A 20,659-nucleotide genomic window follows, 5' to 3' on the forward strand; every position below is an offset into this window, starting at 1 on the left:
ACAGACACAGTTGTAATTAAGAAATACTCTTGGGGATCTCCCTGGAAGTCTAGTGGTTAAGACTCTGCATTTCCACTGCAGGGGGCACAAGTTTCATCACGAGTAGGGAAACTAAGATCCCATGTGCCTTGTTGCACAGCCAAAAAAATACTCCTCTTAAGGAAAGGTGCACTACTTACTGTTCTTTAAAACAGAGCTCCATACAGCACAGTGACTCTGGTTAATAATATTGTATTGCACATCTGAAAGTTGTGAAGAGAGTGGATCTTAAAAGTTCTCAACACACACAAAAAGAATTTGTAACTATGTAGAGCAACGGATGTCAACTAGGCGTACTGCGGTCATCAGTTCTCAATTTATACAAATATGGGATCATTATATAATACACCTGAAAATAATACAATGTAGTATGTCAACTATGGGGCTTCCCAGGTGATGCCAGCGGTAAAGAACCCATCTCCCAATGCAGGAGACACGGGCACAATCCCTGGGTCAGGAAAATTTCCCTGGAGAAGGAAATGGCAACCCACTTCAGTATCCTAGCCTGGAAAATCCCATGGACAAAGGAGCCTGGCAGGCTCCAGTCCATGGGGATGGCAAAGAGTCGGACACGACAGAGCACAAATACATCAATTATACTTTAACTTACAAAAAGAGCTCCATCAGAGTAATGGCTCCTTATGTAAGACACAGCGGTTTGTCAATTTGAATCACAAGAAAACAATGAGGTGCTCACGATAAAGGTCAGATTCTATCCCAGCCCAGAAGTGTGTCCTGGAGGCCTCTTGCAGAGGATTCTGGAAGAACTCCTGGTCCCTTTCAACAGACTGTCCTACTTTCGTCTTGAGTTATCAAACTCGGGAAATTGGCTAAAATAAAAGGTGATAGCCATCTTGTGACTTCACTATCCTACCTTAAAGACCAAATTTTGTTTAACTGTAGACTAATTTAGCTGATCTTGTTGGGCATCATCCATTAACATGGTCTTCAACTTTGAAGGTAAAAAAATTTTAGATGTGATCTGACATTTGAAGTCCGTGTGTTTAAGGACTGAATCATTTACCCACATATGTATGTCATAGTCTTATCCTATACAAGACATGTATCGCCAAGTACATCCAATATGGACCAATCCTATAATTAATTGCAATAAGTTTAAATACTATTTAATACATAAAATTATGTCTACTCTCATCTGAAGGATCACAACTATAACACTGGACACATAACACAATAGATTATCCACAACCTGGTTAATTTATAATTAATATGTAGTGAAATAGATAAATATGATGTCTAGATTAATTTATGTTCCAAATAGTTTATCTCATTATTTCTCAGTAAAAACAAACAAAAAACTTGATTTACAGATATCATTATTCCTATTTTAAAGATGAGGAAACTATAATTTAGTAATATTAGGCAACTTAACCTAAGTCATACAACTAATAGGAAATACCCGAGTCAGCAATAAGACTGAAGTCAATTTGACGCATACAATACATATTCATTTTGTGATTAAATTAAGCTATCAAGTTTATCAAGGTCATCGTTTACATTTTCCAAATTACCTAAACAGCTTGATTTTCTCAGGAAGACCCAGAGTGTAGCCATCTAACCAGCATACTTTAAATATGCATTTGTGAAATGCATTATCTGCCTATCTAGTCTTCTGCATATTAATCTAGAACTTTCTATTCTGTCTTTGAAAACTGGTCATAGCCTCCCTCAAGGTAGGGAAAAAAAAAAAAAAGAAATGAAAAGAATATATATATATACATCTACTGTACACATCCAAGTGATAAAAATTGTACTGAGGTCAAAATTTTCCTTTAACTCTGCCCATTCAGGACAATGATAAAGAGACTCATTTTCTCATCTCATACAAAAAGCCTAGAGTATTCACCTTATCTACCGCGTCTCTCAAGCAAATGTAAATCGCACCTTTTAAAGCCTTTCATTTGTCTCTCTTCTCTATAAATTCTCTCTCCATCTCAAATTATTTTATTGCCCCTTTTCTGTATTTTAATCAGTTAAGTGTTTTTAAAAACCTATTTCCATCCTGAACATTTTACTGTGAAGAGCACTATTGAACTCCCAATACACAGCCTTCAGGAGATAAGCACGAACTTGTTTCCTGCCACGTCAAGTCTGCTATACGACTGTCTCTAACTAATGGAAAGGAAAGCACAGAATATTTGCTACCTAATCAAGGAACCACACGATTTCTCTTATTAATAGAAAAATAGCAACGGCATTGCCCATTACTTTTGCATGTATTTGGAACTTAAGCAACCTAGAGACATCCATTCATAACTTGAAATTGACTTAACATGGATTATCTTGATAGAAGCAGGCTGAATTGTTATGGTGAAGGTTATAAAAATTAAAACATGAGGGTTTTTTAAATTTTAAGTTATCTTAATTTCCAAATGTCAATCTCACTCAAGCAACTCCATTTAAAACCAAATTAGTGGGAATATTTTAGTCATGTTTAGAAAATTTTACATTTGTGCAAAAGTGTGATTTCCACTGGGTTTCCCTTGTGGTTCACCTGGTAAATAATCCACCTGCAATGCAGGAGACCTAGGTTCGATCCCTGGGTTGGGAAGATCCCCTGGAGAAGGGAAAGGCTACCCACTCCAGTATTCTGACCTGGAGAAGTCCATGGACTAAAGAGTCCACGGGGTCGCAAAGAGTCGGACACGACTGAGCGACTTTCACTACTGATAACTACTGATAGTAGTAATAACTACCATAATAACAACTAATAATTACTGATTCTTTGGACTTCCCTGGTGGCTCAGAAAGTAAACAATCTGCCTGCAATGCAGGAGACCTGTTTTGATCCCTGGATTGGGAAAATCACCTGGAGAAGGGCATGGCTACCCACTCCAGCACTCTTGCCTGGAGAATTCCATGGACAGAGGAGCCACGCGAGCTATAGTCCATGGAGTCACCAACAGTCAGACATGACTGAGCTACTAACACTTTCACTTTTCACTGATCCTTTATGAAATAGATGAATTATTATAGACCTATCCACTCAAACAAGTTTGATGAATTTCTCAAATGTTCATTAAAAATGAATGAAATTATGAGCTAAGATTCTAGGTCACTAACATTGCGTAAGATTACTGCTTTCACTTGATTTACATGAAAATAAGAGAAATGGAAAGATTTAGTACACGGTAAGTATAAATAATGGTGCTATTGATAAAAGCAGACTGGCTCTGAAAATACACATACATGCATGCACACACACACTTGTATACATCCTTTCTTGGGCTTCCCAGGTGGTGCTAGTGATAAACAACCCACCTACCAACGCAGGAGACATAAGAGACATGGGTTTGATCTCTGGGTCTGGATGATCCCCTGGAGGAGGGCACAGCAACCCACTCCAGTGTTCTTACCTAAAGAATCCCATGGACAGAGGAGCCTGGCAGGCTACCGTCCATAGGGTCACAAAGAGTCAGACACGACTGAAGCAACTTAGCACATATGCATGCACATCCTCGTCAGGGCAGAAACATGCTATGATAGGCTAGAAAATTTCCTAATCCACGTCCCTAGAAATCTTTAACGTATCTGAATTCCTTTGTTACAACACAGTATCAGTATTTGTACAATGTAAAGGCATTTAAAGAAAAATAAGAAGATATATATAATAAAGATCACCTTGACTAATACAGACACCTACCAACAAAAACAGATTTTTCACCCTTACCCAAGGTCTATTCAAATGAAACAATGACCTGTGAAACAAATCCCAGAGATTCTCCCTCAATCATTCACAGTTGAAAATACAGTCAGGGTTAAATTCATCAGTGTGCTGGGCTTCACTTTACCAGAAATAGATGCATAAAACTGACAGAAAGCAGACATGCAGATGTATAGATGTCTTGCAAACACATTCTACTGAGCCCTTCACCAGGGCTCAGCACCAAGTTGAAAATCTCAGGACACCTTCCCAGACATGAACATAGCCAAACCTGCATCAAACTAGGAACTGGGAACATGGTACCAGGATGGTCGGGGAAAGTCCACGTGCCCTGAAGCGCAGCCTTCAATTCAGAAAGTGCTCAAATGGGAACCGCTACCCAAACATGCAGGCAGAAAGCAGCAGTGGTAAAGAATCTCCACTTGGGCACCGCCCGGCTGCCAAATAAATACACCCCAAACTGCCCACCACTCGTCTAAGATCACTTCTCGTTGACCTCTGTTCACGTTCATTTTTAACCAAAATGTAATTTTAAAAAGGAAATTTTAATAGTCCGTTAAAACAAGACCACCGCTTAGAAATGTAGATTTGAACTGCTCGTGATTTAGAAACAACAGTCTCCATAATTACACTTTTGCCATTTTCAACTGCAAGTATCAGAACAGGATACGTAAGCCTCAGGTTAGTATGAGCATTAGCAGCCTCAATAACTCCCAGAAAGAATCTCAAAAATCTGTTGGCTCATAGAACCCACCAGTCTTCATTTATTAGTGCAGGGGTCCCCGGCCTCTGGACCGTGGACCAGTACATCCTGTCAAATCAGTGGCAGCATCAGATGAGAAACAGAGCAGACAATAAGTGCAAATAATGCCCTTGAATCATCCCCAGACCATGTCCCCCATCCTTGTCAGGGGGAAAAACTTTCATGAAACCAGTTCCAAGCACCAAAAATGTTAGGGACCACTGTCAAATGAGCATTCCTGCTCTAATTTTGGAAATGACAGCTTTACTAACATGCCACCATCATGGTAAACAAGGCGTGAGTACGAGTCTCGCCTGTATCTTGGAATAAAGCATCACTCCCTAAACTGTGGCTTCACGGGATGAGTAACACCTGGATGACTGTGCCAGCGTGCCTAACCAGTGCCAGAAATCTCATGACAGCTTTGTGTTTCTCATCTCCAAAGAAAAAGGAGCCGTTCTCCATTCAACCACAGACATTCACAAGAATTGTTTGTGACCTGGAAAAACCAAATACCCTACCTTTCCTACATAGAGGGGGTCTGAACCCATGTACTCCTCCAGCACGAAGAACTGATTCCACACCCAGCTGCGCTTCGTGCGCGGCCTCCCTGATTGGAAATAGGGCTTTGATCCGGACCTTGAGAGCTCGGCTTGACTCATCCCCGAAAAACACAGAAAAAGCGCGATCAGCTGCAGAAAATGGCAGAACTCCACTTTGCCCAACTTCATCTTTTTTTTTTCTTTCTTTTTCCTGTGTAAGAAAAAAACCTTGACAAGAGAGAAGGCACAGTTCCAGTTGGCTTAGTAGCTCTTGCCTCCGGCAGGGTGTCAGCTGGGAGTGCAGAGATAATAATTTGTAGAGAGTTCGAAGGGGAGAGGTCACAAGTGCCGAATAACCTTCGCCCAAGAATGGTGTAATAGGTACCTACCAGAACAAAGAGAAGAGCTGGAGTCAGAAACTGAAACACAGAAATAACTTGTAACTTGCACTTACTCATTCTTTTTTTTCACTTTGTTTTTAACACCAAAACATTTTGCACTGGAGTACAGCCAATTCACAGGGTCGTGGTGATCAGTGAAGGGCCTCAGCCAGACACACACATGTATGCATTCTCCCCAAACCTCCCTCCCATCCAGGCTGGTCACATAACACTGAGCAGAGTTCCATGTGCTCTACAGTAGGACTTTGTTGGTACTAACTCACTCTTGATCTTCCAAGATAGCATTATTTGCACTATCATTAAAATATGATGATAAACTTAAAATAGAAAACTGCAAACGCTGTGGCCATATTCACAAATGACATAAATACTGCTGATGCAGAATTATCCTGATTCCATAATACAACCTTAAAATTTTCCTGGTTCTTCTACGGCATTCTCATCAGAAGCATATGGTTTATTTAATACAAATGGAGCAACCCATCAGTTAAAAAAATCATTTTAATGCTACGCGTTATTTTTTTTTTTTGTCCTTTTCTATCACAGTTTCATTTGTTGGTATTAGAATATGAAAGCCAAGCAGCTCAAAGCAGGGATTTAACCAAATGGAAAGGACATATGCTAGTTTAAATCTCTCCTGTGAAACTGTAAAGAGAAAGAAGTATGAGATGCTTCAAAACCGGTTGATTGATTCTAAGCCACCGAACACCAGCTGGTTTGATGTGCTCTGATTTGATTGTGATCAGCTGAAAAGCTCAGTGGTTTCCATTTCTCCCCTTCAAACTTACTGTCGTGTCTGCTGTGGAGCGCGTTTGGTTATTCTACTGCACTGAAGGTATTTGCCGTTTTACAAATATTTACTGAACCCCTTGCAGCATGGCTTGTGCATAGTAGGGCCTTTCTCTGTCAACAATGACAGGATTGAATTCTATTGATCATCAGAGGGGTGAGCAAATTAGACTCTATATGTGAGCCTGATTCTCGGTTCCGCACACCTAAGTGTCTTAGCAGCAGCAAAAATCTTTTATCCTAAGGTCTAGTTATTTCAGTTCCCAAATTCTGATTATGCAAGAGATAATCAGTTTACAATGCCAACTTGCCAACACACTCCAAAACACAGAGGAATGAGAATTTATGACCAAGTGCTCACTTAAATCACTGCTGCACTTTGGGTTATGAATTCATTTGACTAACTATAAATAAATCAACAATAGGATAATTAAGGCAAATAAGATTTGCTTTCAATTTTTGAGAGGAGAAAAATAGTTTTAACAACATGAAGCCACAACATATCTCATTATCAAAGCAGAAAACACTCTCTGTGCCAACTTTTCCATCTTTCTCCCTTCTCTCCTGTAACAGAAATGTCTGCTAATCATCAGATGATTTCTGACAGTCAAATTGCTTACAGAATATACCATATAAGGTAGAAGGAAGGTGAATTGTATTAAACATGTTAACATAGTCCACACAACTGGAAGAAACAGGTTGTGTGGACTTGAAGCTCTATTCAAATGAACATATTCCTATTAAAGATACGGCAATAAAGTTTTGAAATTTAGGACATTTCAGAACAGCTCCACATACAGCTAACGGCTATGTTCTGAGGAGCCCCAGGAAGGATAAACTACTACTGGAGCATAGGAACTGCAGTCTGTGCTCTGAATACCATCTCCCAGAATCCAGATCTCCCATCTGATGATCAAAAATGAATTTGGTTCATTTGAAAATCACTCTAGAAAGGCGAGTTGTTTTATACTTAGAATTACAAGCAAGAAGGAACTTGGGGCGATTTACTGATATTCTGAGGGATGAATGACCCTCAGCTAGGTTGGAAGTTCTCTGTACGCTGGTCTGAGCTAATCCACCTGAGAGACAATTACCTGCAGTTACAAGTAGACAACTAAACACTTAAACAAGGAAATGGTGTGCTGGTGTAGGGATTTGTCTATGACAACCGGGAATTGGGGCCAGGCATTCCTGGTGAGTAGCTTTTAGTAGGCAGCACAGGGACCTGGGGATGGCGGAGGTGACCTAGGGTTGCGGTGACCAGACTGAGTCCAGCATGGGAACCCTTTGGCCAAAGAACATTTCAAGTTTCACTGCTCTCCCTCCTCAAGAAGGAAGGAGACTGCTCCTAAAAACTATGGCAGAAATACTTTGGTTCCTAAGACCAAATGTTTTAAAATGCGATATGGCCAAATGATGTCAATTTCAGTTCAGTTGCTCATTCGTGTCCGACTCTTTGCGACCCCATGGACTGCAGCACGCCAGGCCTCCCTGTCCATCACCAACTCCCAGAGCTTACTCAAACTCATGTCCACTGAGTCAGTGATGCCATCCAACCATCTCATCTTCTGTCAGCCCCTTCTCCTCCCACCTTCAATCTTTCCCAGCATCAGGGTCTTTTCAAATGAGTCAGTTCTTCCCATCAGGTGGCCAAAGTATTGGAGTTTCGGCTTCAGCATCAGTCCTTCCAATGACTATTCAAGACTGATTTCCTTTAGGATTGACTGGTTGGCTCTCTCTGCAGCCCAAGGGACTCTCACGAGTCTTCTCCAACACCACAATTCAGAATCATCAATTCTTCCGTGCTCAGCTTTGTTTATACTCCAACTCATGATAGACATCCATACAAGATTACTGGAAAAACGAAAGCTTTGACTACATGGACTTTTGTTGGCAAAATAACGTCTCTGCTTTTTAATATGATGTCTAGGTTGGTCACAGCTTTTCTTCCAAGGAGCAAGCATCTTTTAATTTCATGGCTGCAGTCACCATGCAGTGATGGCGCACTGATCATGCAGTGATTTTGGAGCCCAAAAAAATAAAGTCTCTCACTGTTTCCACTGTTTCTCTATCTATCTGCCATGAAGTGATGGGACCAGATGCCATGATCTTAGTTTTCTGAATGTTGAGTTTTAAGCCAACTTTTTCACTCTCCTCTTTCACTTTCATCAAGAGGCTCTTTAATTCTTCTCTGCTTTCTGCCATAAGGGTGGTGTCATCTGCGTATCTGAGGTTACTGATATTTCTCCCAGCAATCTTGATTCCAGCTTGTGCTTCCTCCAGCACTTCTCATGATGTACTCTGCATATAAGTTAAATAAGCAGGGTGACAATATACAGCTTTGACGTACTCCTTTCCCAATTTGGAACCAGTGTGTTTTTTTCATGTCTGGTTCTCTGTTGCTTCCTCACCTGCATATAGATTTCTCAAAAGAGGCAGGTCATGTGGTCTGGCATTCCCAATTCTCGAAGAATTTTCCACAGTTTGTTGTGATCCATACACTCAAAGGCTTTGGCATAGTCAATTAAGCAGAAATAGATGTTTTTCTGGAACTCTCTTCCTTTTTCGATGATTTAGTGGATGTTGGCAATTTGATCTCTGGTTCCTCTGCCTTTTCTAAATCCAGCTTGAACATCTGGAATTTCACGGTTCACATCCTGTTGAAGCCTGGCTTGGAGAATTTTGAGCATTACTTTACTAGCCTATGAGATGAGTGCAATTGTGTGGTAGTTTGAGCATTCTTTGGCATTGCCTTTCTTTGGGACTGGAATGAAAACTGACCTTTTCCAGTTCTGTGGCCACTGCTGAGTTTTCAAAATTTGCTGGCATATTGAATGCAGCACTTTCCCAGCATCACCTTTCAGGATTTGAAATAGCTCAACTGGAATTCCATCACCTCCACTAGCTTCATTCGTAGTGATGCTTCCTAAGGCCCACTTGACTTGGCATTCCAGGATGTCTGGCTTTAGGTGAGTGATCACACCATTGTGATTATCCGGGTCGTGAAAATCTTTTTTGTATAGTTCTTCTGTTTCAATTCTGTGTCAATTTAGGCTACTCTATAGATTAAGGGACCTTGACAGCATTGTTTCTGTGTGAAATTGTCCCCAACCTCTAAAAAACAGCAAATGAATTTTTTCAGAATTCTAGACTTGGGGAGTTCTTATAATTAAATTGGGATTCCCTGGTGGCCCAGATGGTAAAGAATCTGCCTACAATGCAGGAGACCCAGGTTCAATCCCTGGGTCAGTTAGATCCCCTGGAGGAGGGCATGGCAATCCACTCCAGTATTATTGCCTGGAGAATCCCATGGACAGAGGAACCTGGAGGGCTACAGTCTATGGAGTCGCAGAGAGTGGGACACAACTGAGCAACTAAGACACACACTTGTAATTAAATACTGGTAGTCTGCGGGCATCTGCCTCAGATATAAATTCAAATCTGAGTCTGTCATGTCTCAGCTATGCAATCTTGGACAAGATGCTTAAATTCTAAGAAAATAAGTTCCAGAGTTCCAGGGTGAATCTTCAAGCCTCTCACTTATAAAATGAAAATGTTAATAACTGCATCTAATTCATAGGATTAAATAAGCAAATCATAAAAAGCTAAGGATAGTGCCTGGCAAAAACTAAAAGCACTAAATATATATATATATATATATACACACACACACACAAATATATGTAACATAAATAATATAAAACTAAAAAATTATATACATATATACATTTTGTTTGATACTACTTATGTTCAAATTAAAGTCAGTTTGTGATGTTTTCATTTTCATGTTATCTATAATAAAATGTTTCAGAAAACTCTTAACACTTAGTGAAAATATTTGTTTTTAACTTTTTATTTTGTATCGGGGTATAGGCAATTAACAATGTTGTGATATTTCAGGTGAACAGTGAAGGGACTCAGCCACACAAATACATGTATCCATTCTCCCCTAAACTCCCCTCCCATCCAGGCTGCATTATAACATTGAGCAGAGTTCCCTGTGCTACACAGTAGGTCCTTGTTGGTTCTCCATATTAAGTATAGCAGTATAGTATGTACATGGCCATCCCAAACTCCCTAACCATTTTCCTTCCCCCATTCTTCTTCCTCCCTGCTCTCCCAACCATGAGATCATTCTCAAAGTCTGAGAGTCTGTTTCTATTTTGTAAGTAAATTGAATGAAAACATTCTTAATAGTTCTAGTCAGTTCCCAGACAACTACATAGATTATATAACAAAGCATCTAGATGCATACAAACAATGGCAACAAAATACATTCTTAAAAAAAAATGTAATATTTTCTTTCCTAAAGCCACATTCTCTGTCATTCTCATAAGTCAAAGACTGGTATTGGTATTGGACAACTGTATTTGAGTTCACTCAGGATGTTCACCGATAAGAAAGAAATATAATCTGGACTGGAAATAGATCACATGACCTTCCATCATTTGCTGTAATGACCTTGGATCCCTTTGGGACTTCACGTTCCACGTTTGCAAAATGTGAGAGCTGAGCTATATCATTTTATAAAGTCTGTTTGTACAGCTCTTAACTATATAAAATTGCTTTTGTTGTCTTTTTTCAGTTATGAAAAAGTACACATTGTTAATAATTAAAGGTAAGGGTAGAGAGATTAAGGAAAGCCATGGGAATATAAAGGAAGCATTTGACGTATTTATGGAATTGAGCATGAATTTTAACAAGACATGTTTAAATTACTCTTTTTGCCTCTTGATTATTTCTTTTCCATACAAGACTGTGGAGTGATGGAACAAGCTAGAACACATAAAACAACAGAGTGACAGAAAACGCCATGAGTTATTTTAGAGTCACTGACATGATAATATCTGCAGAGGAAAGATACCTGAGAATTCTGTACTTTCCTATTTAAATCAAGGGTTTTAAGAGCAGTTAGTATTAATAGAAACCTTGATGAACAGGGATGATTTACCCTATCTCTGGATCCTAGTATCCAGAACAGAAGTAGGCCCTGGAATTGACATTCAGAAAATGTTTATGGAATGTTTCTTTTCGTTATCATCACTCTCACGTTTAATATGAAAACTTAACCATGGAAGTCAACATGGAAATCCTTGGCTACTCTACCATGTTCAGAAGTCACAATCACTTTCAGAACAATTCCATTACATTTCTCTGCAGGATTTGAAGTATTTGCCAGTCTCTTGAGCCAAATTTCCTTTACTTTTCTTGAAGGTCTACAAGAGAGTACAAGGATACTTCAACTGGCATTGTGTACATTCCTGGAGGATGAAATTCTCTTTCATGAGGCAAATAAATGCCTCTAGAACACCCTTTGTACAGTGTGCTGGTAAAAATCGGAAAATCACATATGAAGGGTTGTGATCTGAGTAGGGTGTTTCACGATATGTACATCGATACTTTGGAGAGGCTACAAACCCTGCCAGGAACACACACTTGATAACAGGAGGAGGAAGTGGTGTGACAAGGGTCCGATATCCCCTTTCTCCACCTGTCCCCCCAAATCCTTGCCTTGCTTTCTGGTCAGATCTGGTTTTCGAGGTAAAGGCCAGAACAACAGCTCAACCCAGCTCACCCTCCCTGGATGAGTGGGGTTACCATGAAAGAGAGGAAGGGCCCTAAACCCTGAGGAAAAACCTTCAGTTATCTGCGGTCATCAAACAGAAGTAATAGAGACTTGACCTTGAGATTTTCTGTCCATCACCTCACCATACAGGCTTCCCATCTTCACACAAACGTCAACACGTCTAAACGCACCAACCACAGTGACATCTTTTCCACATAAATGAACTTGAGTACCCAGTACATTTCAATCGTTGACTTTTTGCTCAATGGGTTAAACACGGTCTCACGAATCTGTGTCCCAAAACAGAACTCTGCCCCTTCCTTCCGCAGACTTCTGCATCCTCTTCTTCCTTTCTTCTGCCTCCTCTCCTATCTCAGCTTCCTATACAGGCAGTTAACCAGGGAGATGTTACATCAGAAATGAGCAGAGACCTCTGCACCCAAGCTGTGTCATGTGCCAACATGTGTCCATGGGAAAACTTAAAAGGGTGGCCCTCTGGAAGTCAGGACCGCTGCCCAGGTCACTATTACCAACTCAGAAAAAAAAAGACAGTGCAGAAAAATAATGTATTTGTATACAGTTAGGTAACTTCTACAGATCTGTGTCAACTTCTGGACAGTTACAAATGTTCACCATTATAACACTGAGGACAAAAACAACAGGAAGAGGTTATAACTGAGGAGAGAAGAACTGAATAGAGGCCCAGCACAGACATTTCAAAAAAAAAAAAAAGCAGAGATGGCTACTGGATTGGTAATTAATCTAAAATCTAAAAACTCTGGGTAATATTTAAAACTTTTTTTTGCTCTGATATTTTAAAGCTAAAATTTGTCATTTTTAAAACTTGTAACATCAGTTAGGTCTATCTCTCTTTTTATTTTTGGCCAAACCAAAAATACATGAAAATCACCACAAATAATACTGTGATCAGCACAAAACACTTTAGTCAAAAGAATGCAAAATGAAGCCTCACAAAGGAAATCTTAAATGGATTGGAACAAAATAGAAAAAAAGAGAGAGAGAGGTTAAGAATCAGTCAAGCACTATTTACTAAATCAACATCATTTGTTGACCTGAAATCACTTTATCATGCTACCTTTTTGTTCCAATTATTTTTGTTCAACTAAGTGGCAAAGAATTATTTCCAAATAGATAGCTTATTATTCATTTAACCTTAATACCTAATATTATTTTACCCAAACGAATTCATCAGTATAAAATTTTCTTGGATTTTCTGCTCCACTAACACCTCTGTGAAACTACTTTCAAAAATCAGATCAAGTGACCATCATGCTCTTAATCAAATGTTTGTTCAGACCTAAAAACAATGACTAAAAAAACCCCTTCATAACAAAAAATGTATTTTTAATGCATCAATGAGCAAAAGGGCAAATCTTACAGAGCCTGTTCCATCTAAATTAAAGACGGCATGCTAAAAACACTACAAGTAGCATAAAATGTATCCTATTCAACCACTCACATTAATATAGAACGATAAGAGTAGTTAAAGCACATACCTAATCACCAACTAATTTATATTTGCTAAACTGCTTTTTTAAAAGGCACACAGAACTATCTGCCTTCTAGAAATACGGAGCTATAAACTATGACTATCAATTATATTAAAATAATATATAATATTACTAGTTTAGGTTTTCTGGCACTTAGTTAAACTAGAAGGGTTCTTTGCAATAGGAATAACCCAATGGCTTAAACTCTATACCATCAGTTTCTCTCAGTCACAGGCGAGGAACAGATGCTTAGCCTCTGTGAGTCTGGAATTGCATCAGATACAAGTCTTCTGCAACTGTTGTGAAATATACTTCATAACACACTAACAGGTAGTATACTACCTACTGGTAATCTAAAGTCTAAAAGACAGCCTGCCTCTCTTTTAAAAACGGGACCAGTTTGGGACTTCCCTGGTGGTCCAGTGGTTAACACTCCACACTTCCTATGCAGGGGTGCAGGTTCGATCCCTGGTCGGGGAACTAAGATTCTGCAGGCAGCACAACTCGGCCAAAGGGAAAAAAATAAAAAACGTGGTCTGGTTCACAATTACGTGGAACATGACAGTTTCAGAATAAATTCAGTAATTTGCACTTTCTATAAAAACAAAGATAAGAATGACATTTAAGGACTGCCAGTGAACTTGATAGGAAATAATCCACGAGAATGAGAGAAATCCCTAACAGGTAACCGCCAAACACCTTTAGAACATTCCCTGAGACGTTTTGTTGGATGGTTGATAAAACACAGTAGTACAAGAAATCACAGTTGTAACAATAACAAAATGGGAGAGGAAAAAAAAAAATCTTGCTGCTGGCCTATTGGGAGGAAACTGTCATTTCCAGGATTGCTTTAAAGTCGAACTGCTGGGCTGGCCAAAAAGGTTGTTCAGTTTATGGGAAAACCTGAACAACCTTTTTGGCCAACCCGATACATTTTGACAAGCAACATGTTTTTAATGAATGCTTATAAAGACTGAACAACATCCATGTTTAAAAGTGGAAATGATACCACTTCACAGCAGTGGTCAGAGGGTACTGTGACCATATCACCATTGCTTTAAGCACAACCTTCATGAATGAGCTCTGTAGTTTGGCGAAACGAGCCTGCTCCCTTTTGGATACTCCTTAGGTATTAAATGGCATTATTTAAACTCAACAAGGAGAGACTGCCTCCTGATTTAATGTCTCCATTAAAGACCTTCATTTGCCCTTGCTTTCCCCAGGACAGCGGCCAACTGTGTCCACACAGGTCCCCCCTATTGCCACAAAGGTAGAGTGGACTGCTTCGTAAAAAGGATCATACTGTTCACTGTTATGTTCACTTGTGTTTATAGTGGATCCACTGAATACATTTTGGGGAATGCAAAAGCAGGGAATGATCTGTTCTAACCTCCCCTTCATCAAAGAGCAGACGCCATGAGTTACACAAGAAAGCAATCCAAGGGCAAGGAGCACTTCAAGAGCTATGGCCGCGCTTCAGTTCCAACTATCACACACAAACAGAGCTTTCAGAGATGACATCTAAGAGAGAGAGAGAATGAGGGTCATTTAGTGCTGAAGGAGGTAAATGCTTGCTTTTCTTGAGTGTTCATGTTGGGGAAAAATAAATAAATCTCCAACCCACTCAAGAGGTAGAACCACAGAAGTATTGATAGAAGACGTATTAGAAGAACCTAAGGCAGTCTTTTCTTTCTTTACTAATGAAAACGAAGTCTCCGGTTGTGCAGTGCCCAAGGTCACACAGCTAGTTACAGATGGAACTGGGCATGACTGGGATGCAACGATCATTTAAAGTATTTGTTAAATATTTCTCAATTTGATCATTAAGATCTTTCTAATTTATTACCTTTAGAATTTACTCAAATTTTTAATATAAACATGAGCTCGAGTTTTCAAAGTAGGGGACCATTAGAATTCCATTCAGAATGGACAGGAGAGAGTACAGAATGTGAGATACTCAAGAGATCTCTTGTTCAGGATTGTATGTTTATATATTTCCAAAAACAGAGTGAGCAGTACCCAATTTTAAAATTGCCTTTTCCCTTTGAAACAACTCTAGCATACATAACTTCCTACAAAGCTGTAATGCTATGGTAGTTAACTATCTGCACTGACATTTGAATAATAGTCCATTGGCTGTTTTAGAAATTGGGCAAATTCTGATTTCTCAGGAAAATACCCTAGGATATAAGAATGTACATGGATGGCTATTTGGTTGTTGCTATAAATCCTGTATTTCAAGATGTTCCTCTGTTCCTAACTACCCATTATAATCATTCCAGATTTAATATTTCATCTTCAGCTTTTAGTATAGAAATATACTATCATTTGTTTCATCTCTATACCATTAAAGATTAGCATTAACTTCAATAATTTTAATACTGATGAAGCAGCCCTCTTCTTTTCTACTTAAAAGGTATAATTCTTTACATTTTAATTAGTGAGGCTGGAGACCCTCTGTGATATGTGACTTCTCACATAAAGAAACTGTGATCAAACCCATTAGCTCCTTGGGCCAGATAACATTACAACCACAGACCACAACCTCCTACCGTTAACTGGCCTAAATATTCAGGCAGGGGCCCTGGAAATGAATCACACAGCCGGTAGTCTGCCTCTGGTTATCAGACATGGAATGAAAACTTCTCTAAGTGGATTACAGAGTCAATTTCCACGAAGCACAAATAACTTCACTTCTGCCATGGGTGAAAGGAATGAAAAAGAGAAAACAACAACTGTTTACAATTAACTAGAAGCAGCCTATGTAAATTACAAAGAAAGTGACAAAGCACAGTGCTTCTGAGCGCTTTATATAGCATCAAAATGGTCAAAGCATACTTACAGGGCTCCTTTCTTTGTACTTTTACAACATATCTCAGTGGGATCAATTTTCACTTTTAATTTACCCTTGCATTTACACTGAGATTTACATGACTTCAATAAAAGGCATCATGTTTCAATAAGCAGTCTGCAAAACAGTCAAAAAGAAATTTCTACCACAATGAAAATCTGAAATGAACACGAGGACATGCATGCCTGCATATTCATCTGCACTGATAATTGTGTCCGTGAGAAGTCTCGCAGAACCAGGGGGGAAATGTTTGCAGGGGTATCTTTCTGCAAAACCAGCAAATTCCCAGAGGAGGCAGTCGAGTACTGCTGGTTACAGCTAGATCAGCTCTGCTTGTCAGAGGCTGAGGAGATGGTCACACACAGGACTCTGATCACATGCCTTCCTTGTCCTCAGCTCCCCTTCATCACCCCATTTAGAAGCAACTGAGTCCTTCATGCAAAGGAGAAAAGCTCCCATCACTGTCCTTTTGCAATCAACCACGGTGCCTTAGCTATTTTAGAAGTTTCTGAGACTCCCAATTTCAGCTCAAGGCTCTGAAGCCCTCCAAGCCAGTAAAAAACATTTTTGCGTGTGTGAGAGAGAATCATGATGTGATAGGAGCTACTAAGGCAATAAATGCAAAATCTTATAAAATCAAAGAAGGGTGGAAATCACTGAAGCATATATGTTAACAACACTGAACAACTGATGATACTTTACAAGAGATTTCTAAAAGACTGACAAAGTATTGAACTTGACTACAAAGATGTAGTCACTTCTTCATATCACTATACATTCTGAGAAGTTGTTATTAGCTCTGCCCTCAAAAATCTAAAAAGGAAGAGAGACAGTGGGTGGATTTTTAGACCTAGGGAGGCAGAACAGTGACCCACTCAGGAAGCACCCGATTCTCTCTCCACTGGACACTAAAAACTAGAGTCAATTCAAGGATAAACCACAATAATCCAGATGCTTTACAATTACCTTTTATAAGAAAGGGAAAAGCACTGTGCTATTAAATCAATAAAAGTCTACTTAAGAAGAGGTGTGAGCCTGTCAGCCAATTGTTAACACAATTCTAATGACCTATTGCAGCCCTTAATTACAATAATATCTCAGGTTGTAAGAGCACAATGCCCTTTGCTTAAGGCTGCAAACCTTAATGGCTGCGAGCAGGGGGATGGTCTGCACTACTGATTACTGGTTTCTTTATTTTTCTTTCCACAGACTTTCACAGTTAGTTTTACCAGATAAGACTATTAAGGTTAGATGCTACCTAATTGCTTCTGCCACTCCACTCCATATGAAACACCAGCATAACAAGCCAGACATCTACAAAGTTGCCAGTTTGACTATCTGCCTCAATTCTTTAGCATTTTAATCCATACTGTCCCAAAGAGCCCCAAAATGAAGAAAAGGATTCTTAATGGATTGCCCTTTATGTACTAACAAGAGAACAACTTGTGTAAACAAAATCTAACTAGTTTCTTCCCGAGAGAAGTAAATCTGGTGAGTTACTGAAAGCTTCCAATACAATTACTTTCTTCCTTAGCTCTTCACTATCAACTTGTCTTTATAAAGACACACTTAAAACTATTCTGATATCTCTGCCCGACAGTGTATCAATGTGAACTTTCCTTTAAAAAACAACAACAAAAGGCTACTACTGCCCCTAAAACTCTTACAATATACATTTTCATGCTGTTAACCATACTGTCACTTACCTCAAGCCATATATTAATTTATAACTTTTTTTTTTCCTTTCTATTTTTCCCCATAAAGTTCTGCTTGTCTACTTTTGAATGCAAAATAATCTGAATACCTGCTGGGTTACAGAAATTATGAAGGGCGAGTCTTTAACTTAAAGATGTTTCACCTAGTAAGTGTTCCAATCAAGATATTTCTTGCGAACGCGTTTTAAGTATATTCGGGCTTCAGTGTTCAGATCTCCAAAGCTACCCAGCCCTTGATGGTTTCTTCACAGGTCCCCACCTGCCCACTGCTGGATAATTCAGTACCAATCTCCACTCACCTGCACTATATCTAAGAAATCCTTGAGGTTAACGATCTAAAAGGTGAAGCCAATAAGGCCCATAGGTCCTTCCTCGTGCATCCACGCCGGGAGGCTGAATACCCGCAACCAGCCGTGGACCAGATGCGCCCACGAAGTCCACCAGTCTGTCAGAGAAGCAGGGCGCCCTTAGAACGACGCGCACCTAGGGTACCGCCGGGCGGAGCGGAGGCGGGATGCCTCGCAGAGGCCAGCCCTGTAGATGCAGGGCACCAGCAGACTACTAATTACAGAAAAAAGCCAAACACCCTCACAGGAGCTCCACCGTCCAGAAAGGTAAACGGAGTATACGCAGACGGTCAGACAGACGCGCGGGCACACGCCCCCTCGCAGTTTCAGACCGCCGCAGGAGCTGGACGCCTGGCCAGCGCGGAGTTTTGCCCGCATGTATCCCGGGTCAACAACAGCCCATCGTACTCCGGGTGGAGGAGAGCGGACCGGACAACGCCGGGATCTGCTCGCTCAACTCGCCAACTCGCGTCGCACCCGGTGTCCGTCAGCACCGGCTTGCCGGGCCCGGCTCCCTTCGCCCGCCCGCCCTGCCCGGAAGAGCCGCAGCTCAGGGCCACGGAGCAGTAACTTGCGGACGCCGCAAAAACTCCGCGCGGATCTCTCCGCCCGCTTTCCGCCCGTCGCGGAGTCCCGCTTCCCCGGGCGCACCGGAGGGAGCACTATGCCCCGCGGCGCCTTCCCCGGGCCCCCCCCCGCAGGCGCACCCACTCACCTGGGGGCTCGCTGCCCTCTCCGCGGCGTCCCGCGCCAGCCGCCTGGGCGTTGGCATCCGAAAGGGCGCGCGCTCAGCAGCCGGGCGCCCGCGGGCTCCTGGGGGCCCAGGACGCGCGGTGGGGCGCACGGGGCGGACCCGCGGCGCCCGCTCGGCACCCGCTGCGGCCGGCGCCCGCTCCGATCACAGCCCTCTCCGCGGGACGCGGGCTGCGGGCACCCCGCGCGGGCCCCCAGCGCCCCGGTCCCGCCGGCTCGGCCGGCTCACCGGGGCGGCTCAGACGCTGGGTCCGGAGCGAGCGTGCGAGCGGGCGCGCGTCCGAAGAGAGGGCGAGGGGGCGAGTGGGCGGGCGCAGAAGAGGCGGAGAGGGCGCGCTGGGCCGGGCCAGGTGGGCGGGCGGCGGGGAGGAGCGGGTGGTCGGCAGCTGGCGCCGGCAGACAGCGCCGTGAGTGGCGGGACCCGGAGCCGCCGAGACTCCGGCAGGAGCCCGAGTGAGGGCTCTCGGCACCGCAGCCGCTCCGCCGCCGCGCGCGCACCCCCGCGCGCGCACCCCCGCGCGCCCCTCCTCCACCGCCCTCCTGATAGCTCCGCACAGACCGAGTCCTTCGCAGGAAAATCCAGGGGAGCGGTGGAAGTAGGAGGGGCAGCAGCCTATCCATCTCCCGGCTAGGTATTTGCATCTGAAAACGCCGAGCTGGAGGAGAGTTTGGAGATTTTTTTTTTTTCCAGCGCCCTCCCCTTCCCACCCCCAACCTGTCGCGGAAGCCGTGATCAATGGAGCTCCTGAGGCATGAAGGCAAAGTCATAAAACTAATCAGAACTTACAGTTTTCTTGCGTGATAGTTTTGCCCTTTCAATCTCCTCGGACTGCCCTAGTTCTACTTTCTGTACTTGCAGAAAATTTCCTCCCCTGCTGGGCTGGCTAATGCAAAACTTCCGAGGTGTGTGATTTACGCGCTGGGTGAGAGAGAGGACCCTCGCGAGGTGGGCAAGGGGGTCTCGTCTTCTTTTTAGGAGGCGCCTCCGCCGGTACAGTTGAGCACTCTTTGTGTTCTTCTGCTCTGGTGCTTGATTTAGTCTGATGCCTAGCTGTTCCGTGGTAGGGGTTAAGAAGGTGAATAGATCGTTTCCAAGCGCGTTCGTTTTCATTTTTCTCATTCTGTCAGTGGAACTGGCCCTGCGTCTCCCATCCATCCATAACAGTGATTCTCCAGATACTCCTCTTGTGGGCATGGCTCGTCCGGGTAAGCACCTCTGCTTCCTGTATCCCTCAGGCACTCTTACCCTCCCCCCAGTCTAGCTCCTCTAGTCCGTTTAGCTTGCTTTTTTTTTTCTCTCTCTCTCTCTCTCTTGTCTACTTAGTCTTTAAAACTGGATTCTGTGCTAATCACTCCAACAGCAAACCTTGTGAAAGCGTATTCATTTCCAAATACCACGCTCGCTATGCTTTTACTTACGATTGCTTCCTTGTAAAAGTTTTGTCTTCAACCCTGAACCTCTGCATCTCCAGGTCTGCTTGGATGACCATTTCACGGTCCATTTCCATTCAACTGTCAGCCATCCCTCCAACTCTGTACCTTTAGAACAGACCTCTTTATATCTGGCATAGATACTGCCTTGGGTTTCCCAGGATGTATTTCTCTTTCAACTCCACCATCATCATTGTCCTGGTAGCCGGACATTAAACCTTGGCTTCATCTTGAAGGACTTTGACAGGATTTTCTCTGCGAAAATCCTCAGTTATTCCAGCTAATAT

At 42.0% G+C, this 20,659-nt stretch overlaps 1 protein-coding gene across 3 annotated transcripts in view; it reads right to left on the bottom strand.

The window, feature by feature from the left end:
* CDH7 (cadherin 7) overlaps nt 1-19,199 on the bottom strand; it is a 137,731-nt gene extending 118,532 nt beyond the window's left edge. The window contains exons 1-2 of one of the 3 annotated variants that reach the window (XM_081561549.1): nt 18,904-19,199; nt 4,988-5,393 (exon numbers count right to left, since the gene is read on the bottom strand). In XM_081561549.1, the coding sequence (XP_081417675.1) occupies nt 4,988-5,197 (210 nt within the window). In that variant the 5' untranslated portion in view covers nt 5,198-5,393; nt 18,904-19,199. Of the gene's footprint in view, nt 1-4,987; nt 5,394-18,903 lie in introns of those variants that run through there. The other 2 variants (XM_081561548.1, XM_081561550.1) reach the window with 2 other exon arrangements.
* Between the last annotated feature and the right edge of the window lie 1,460 nt (nt 19,200-20,659).

Source organism: Giraffa tippelskirchi, chromosome 14 (assembly GCF_054371585.1).
Source record: "Giraffa tippelskirchi isolate mGirTip1 chromosome 14, T2T-mGirTip1v1.2.pri, whole genome shotgun sequence".
Lineage (NCBI taxonomy): Eukaryota > Metazoa > Chordata > Mammalia > Artiodactyla > Giraffidae > Giraffa > Giraffa tippelskirchi.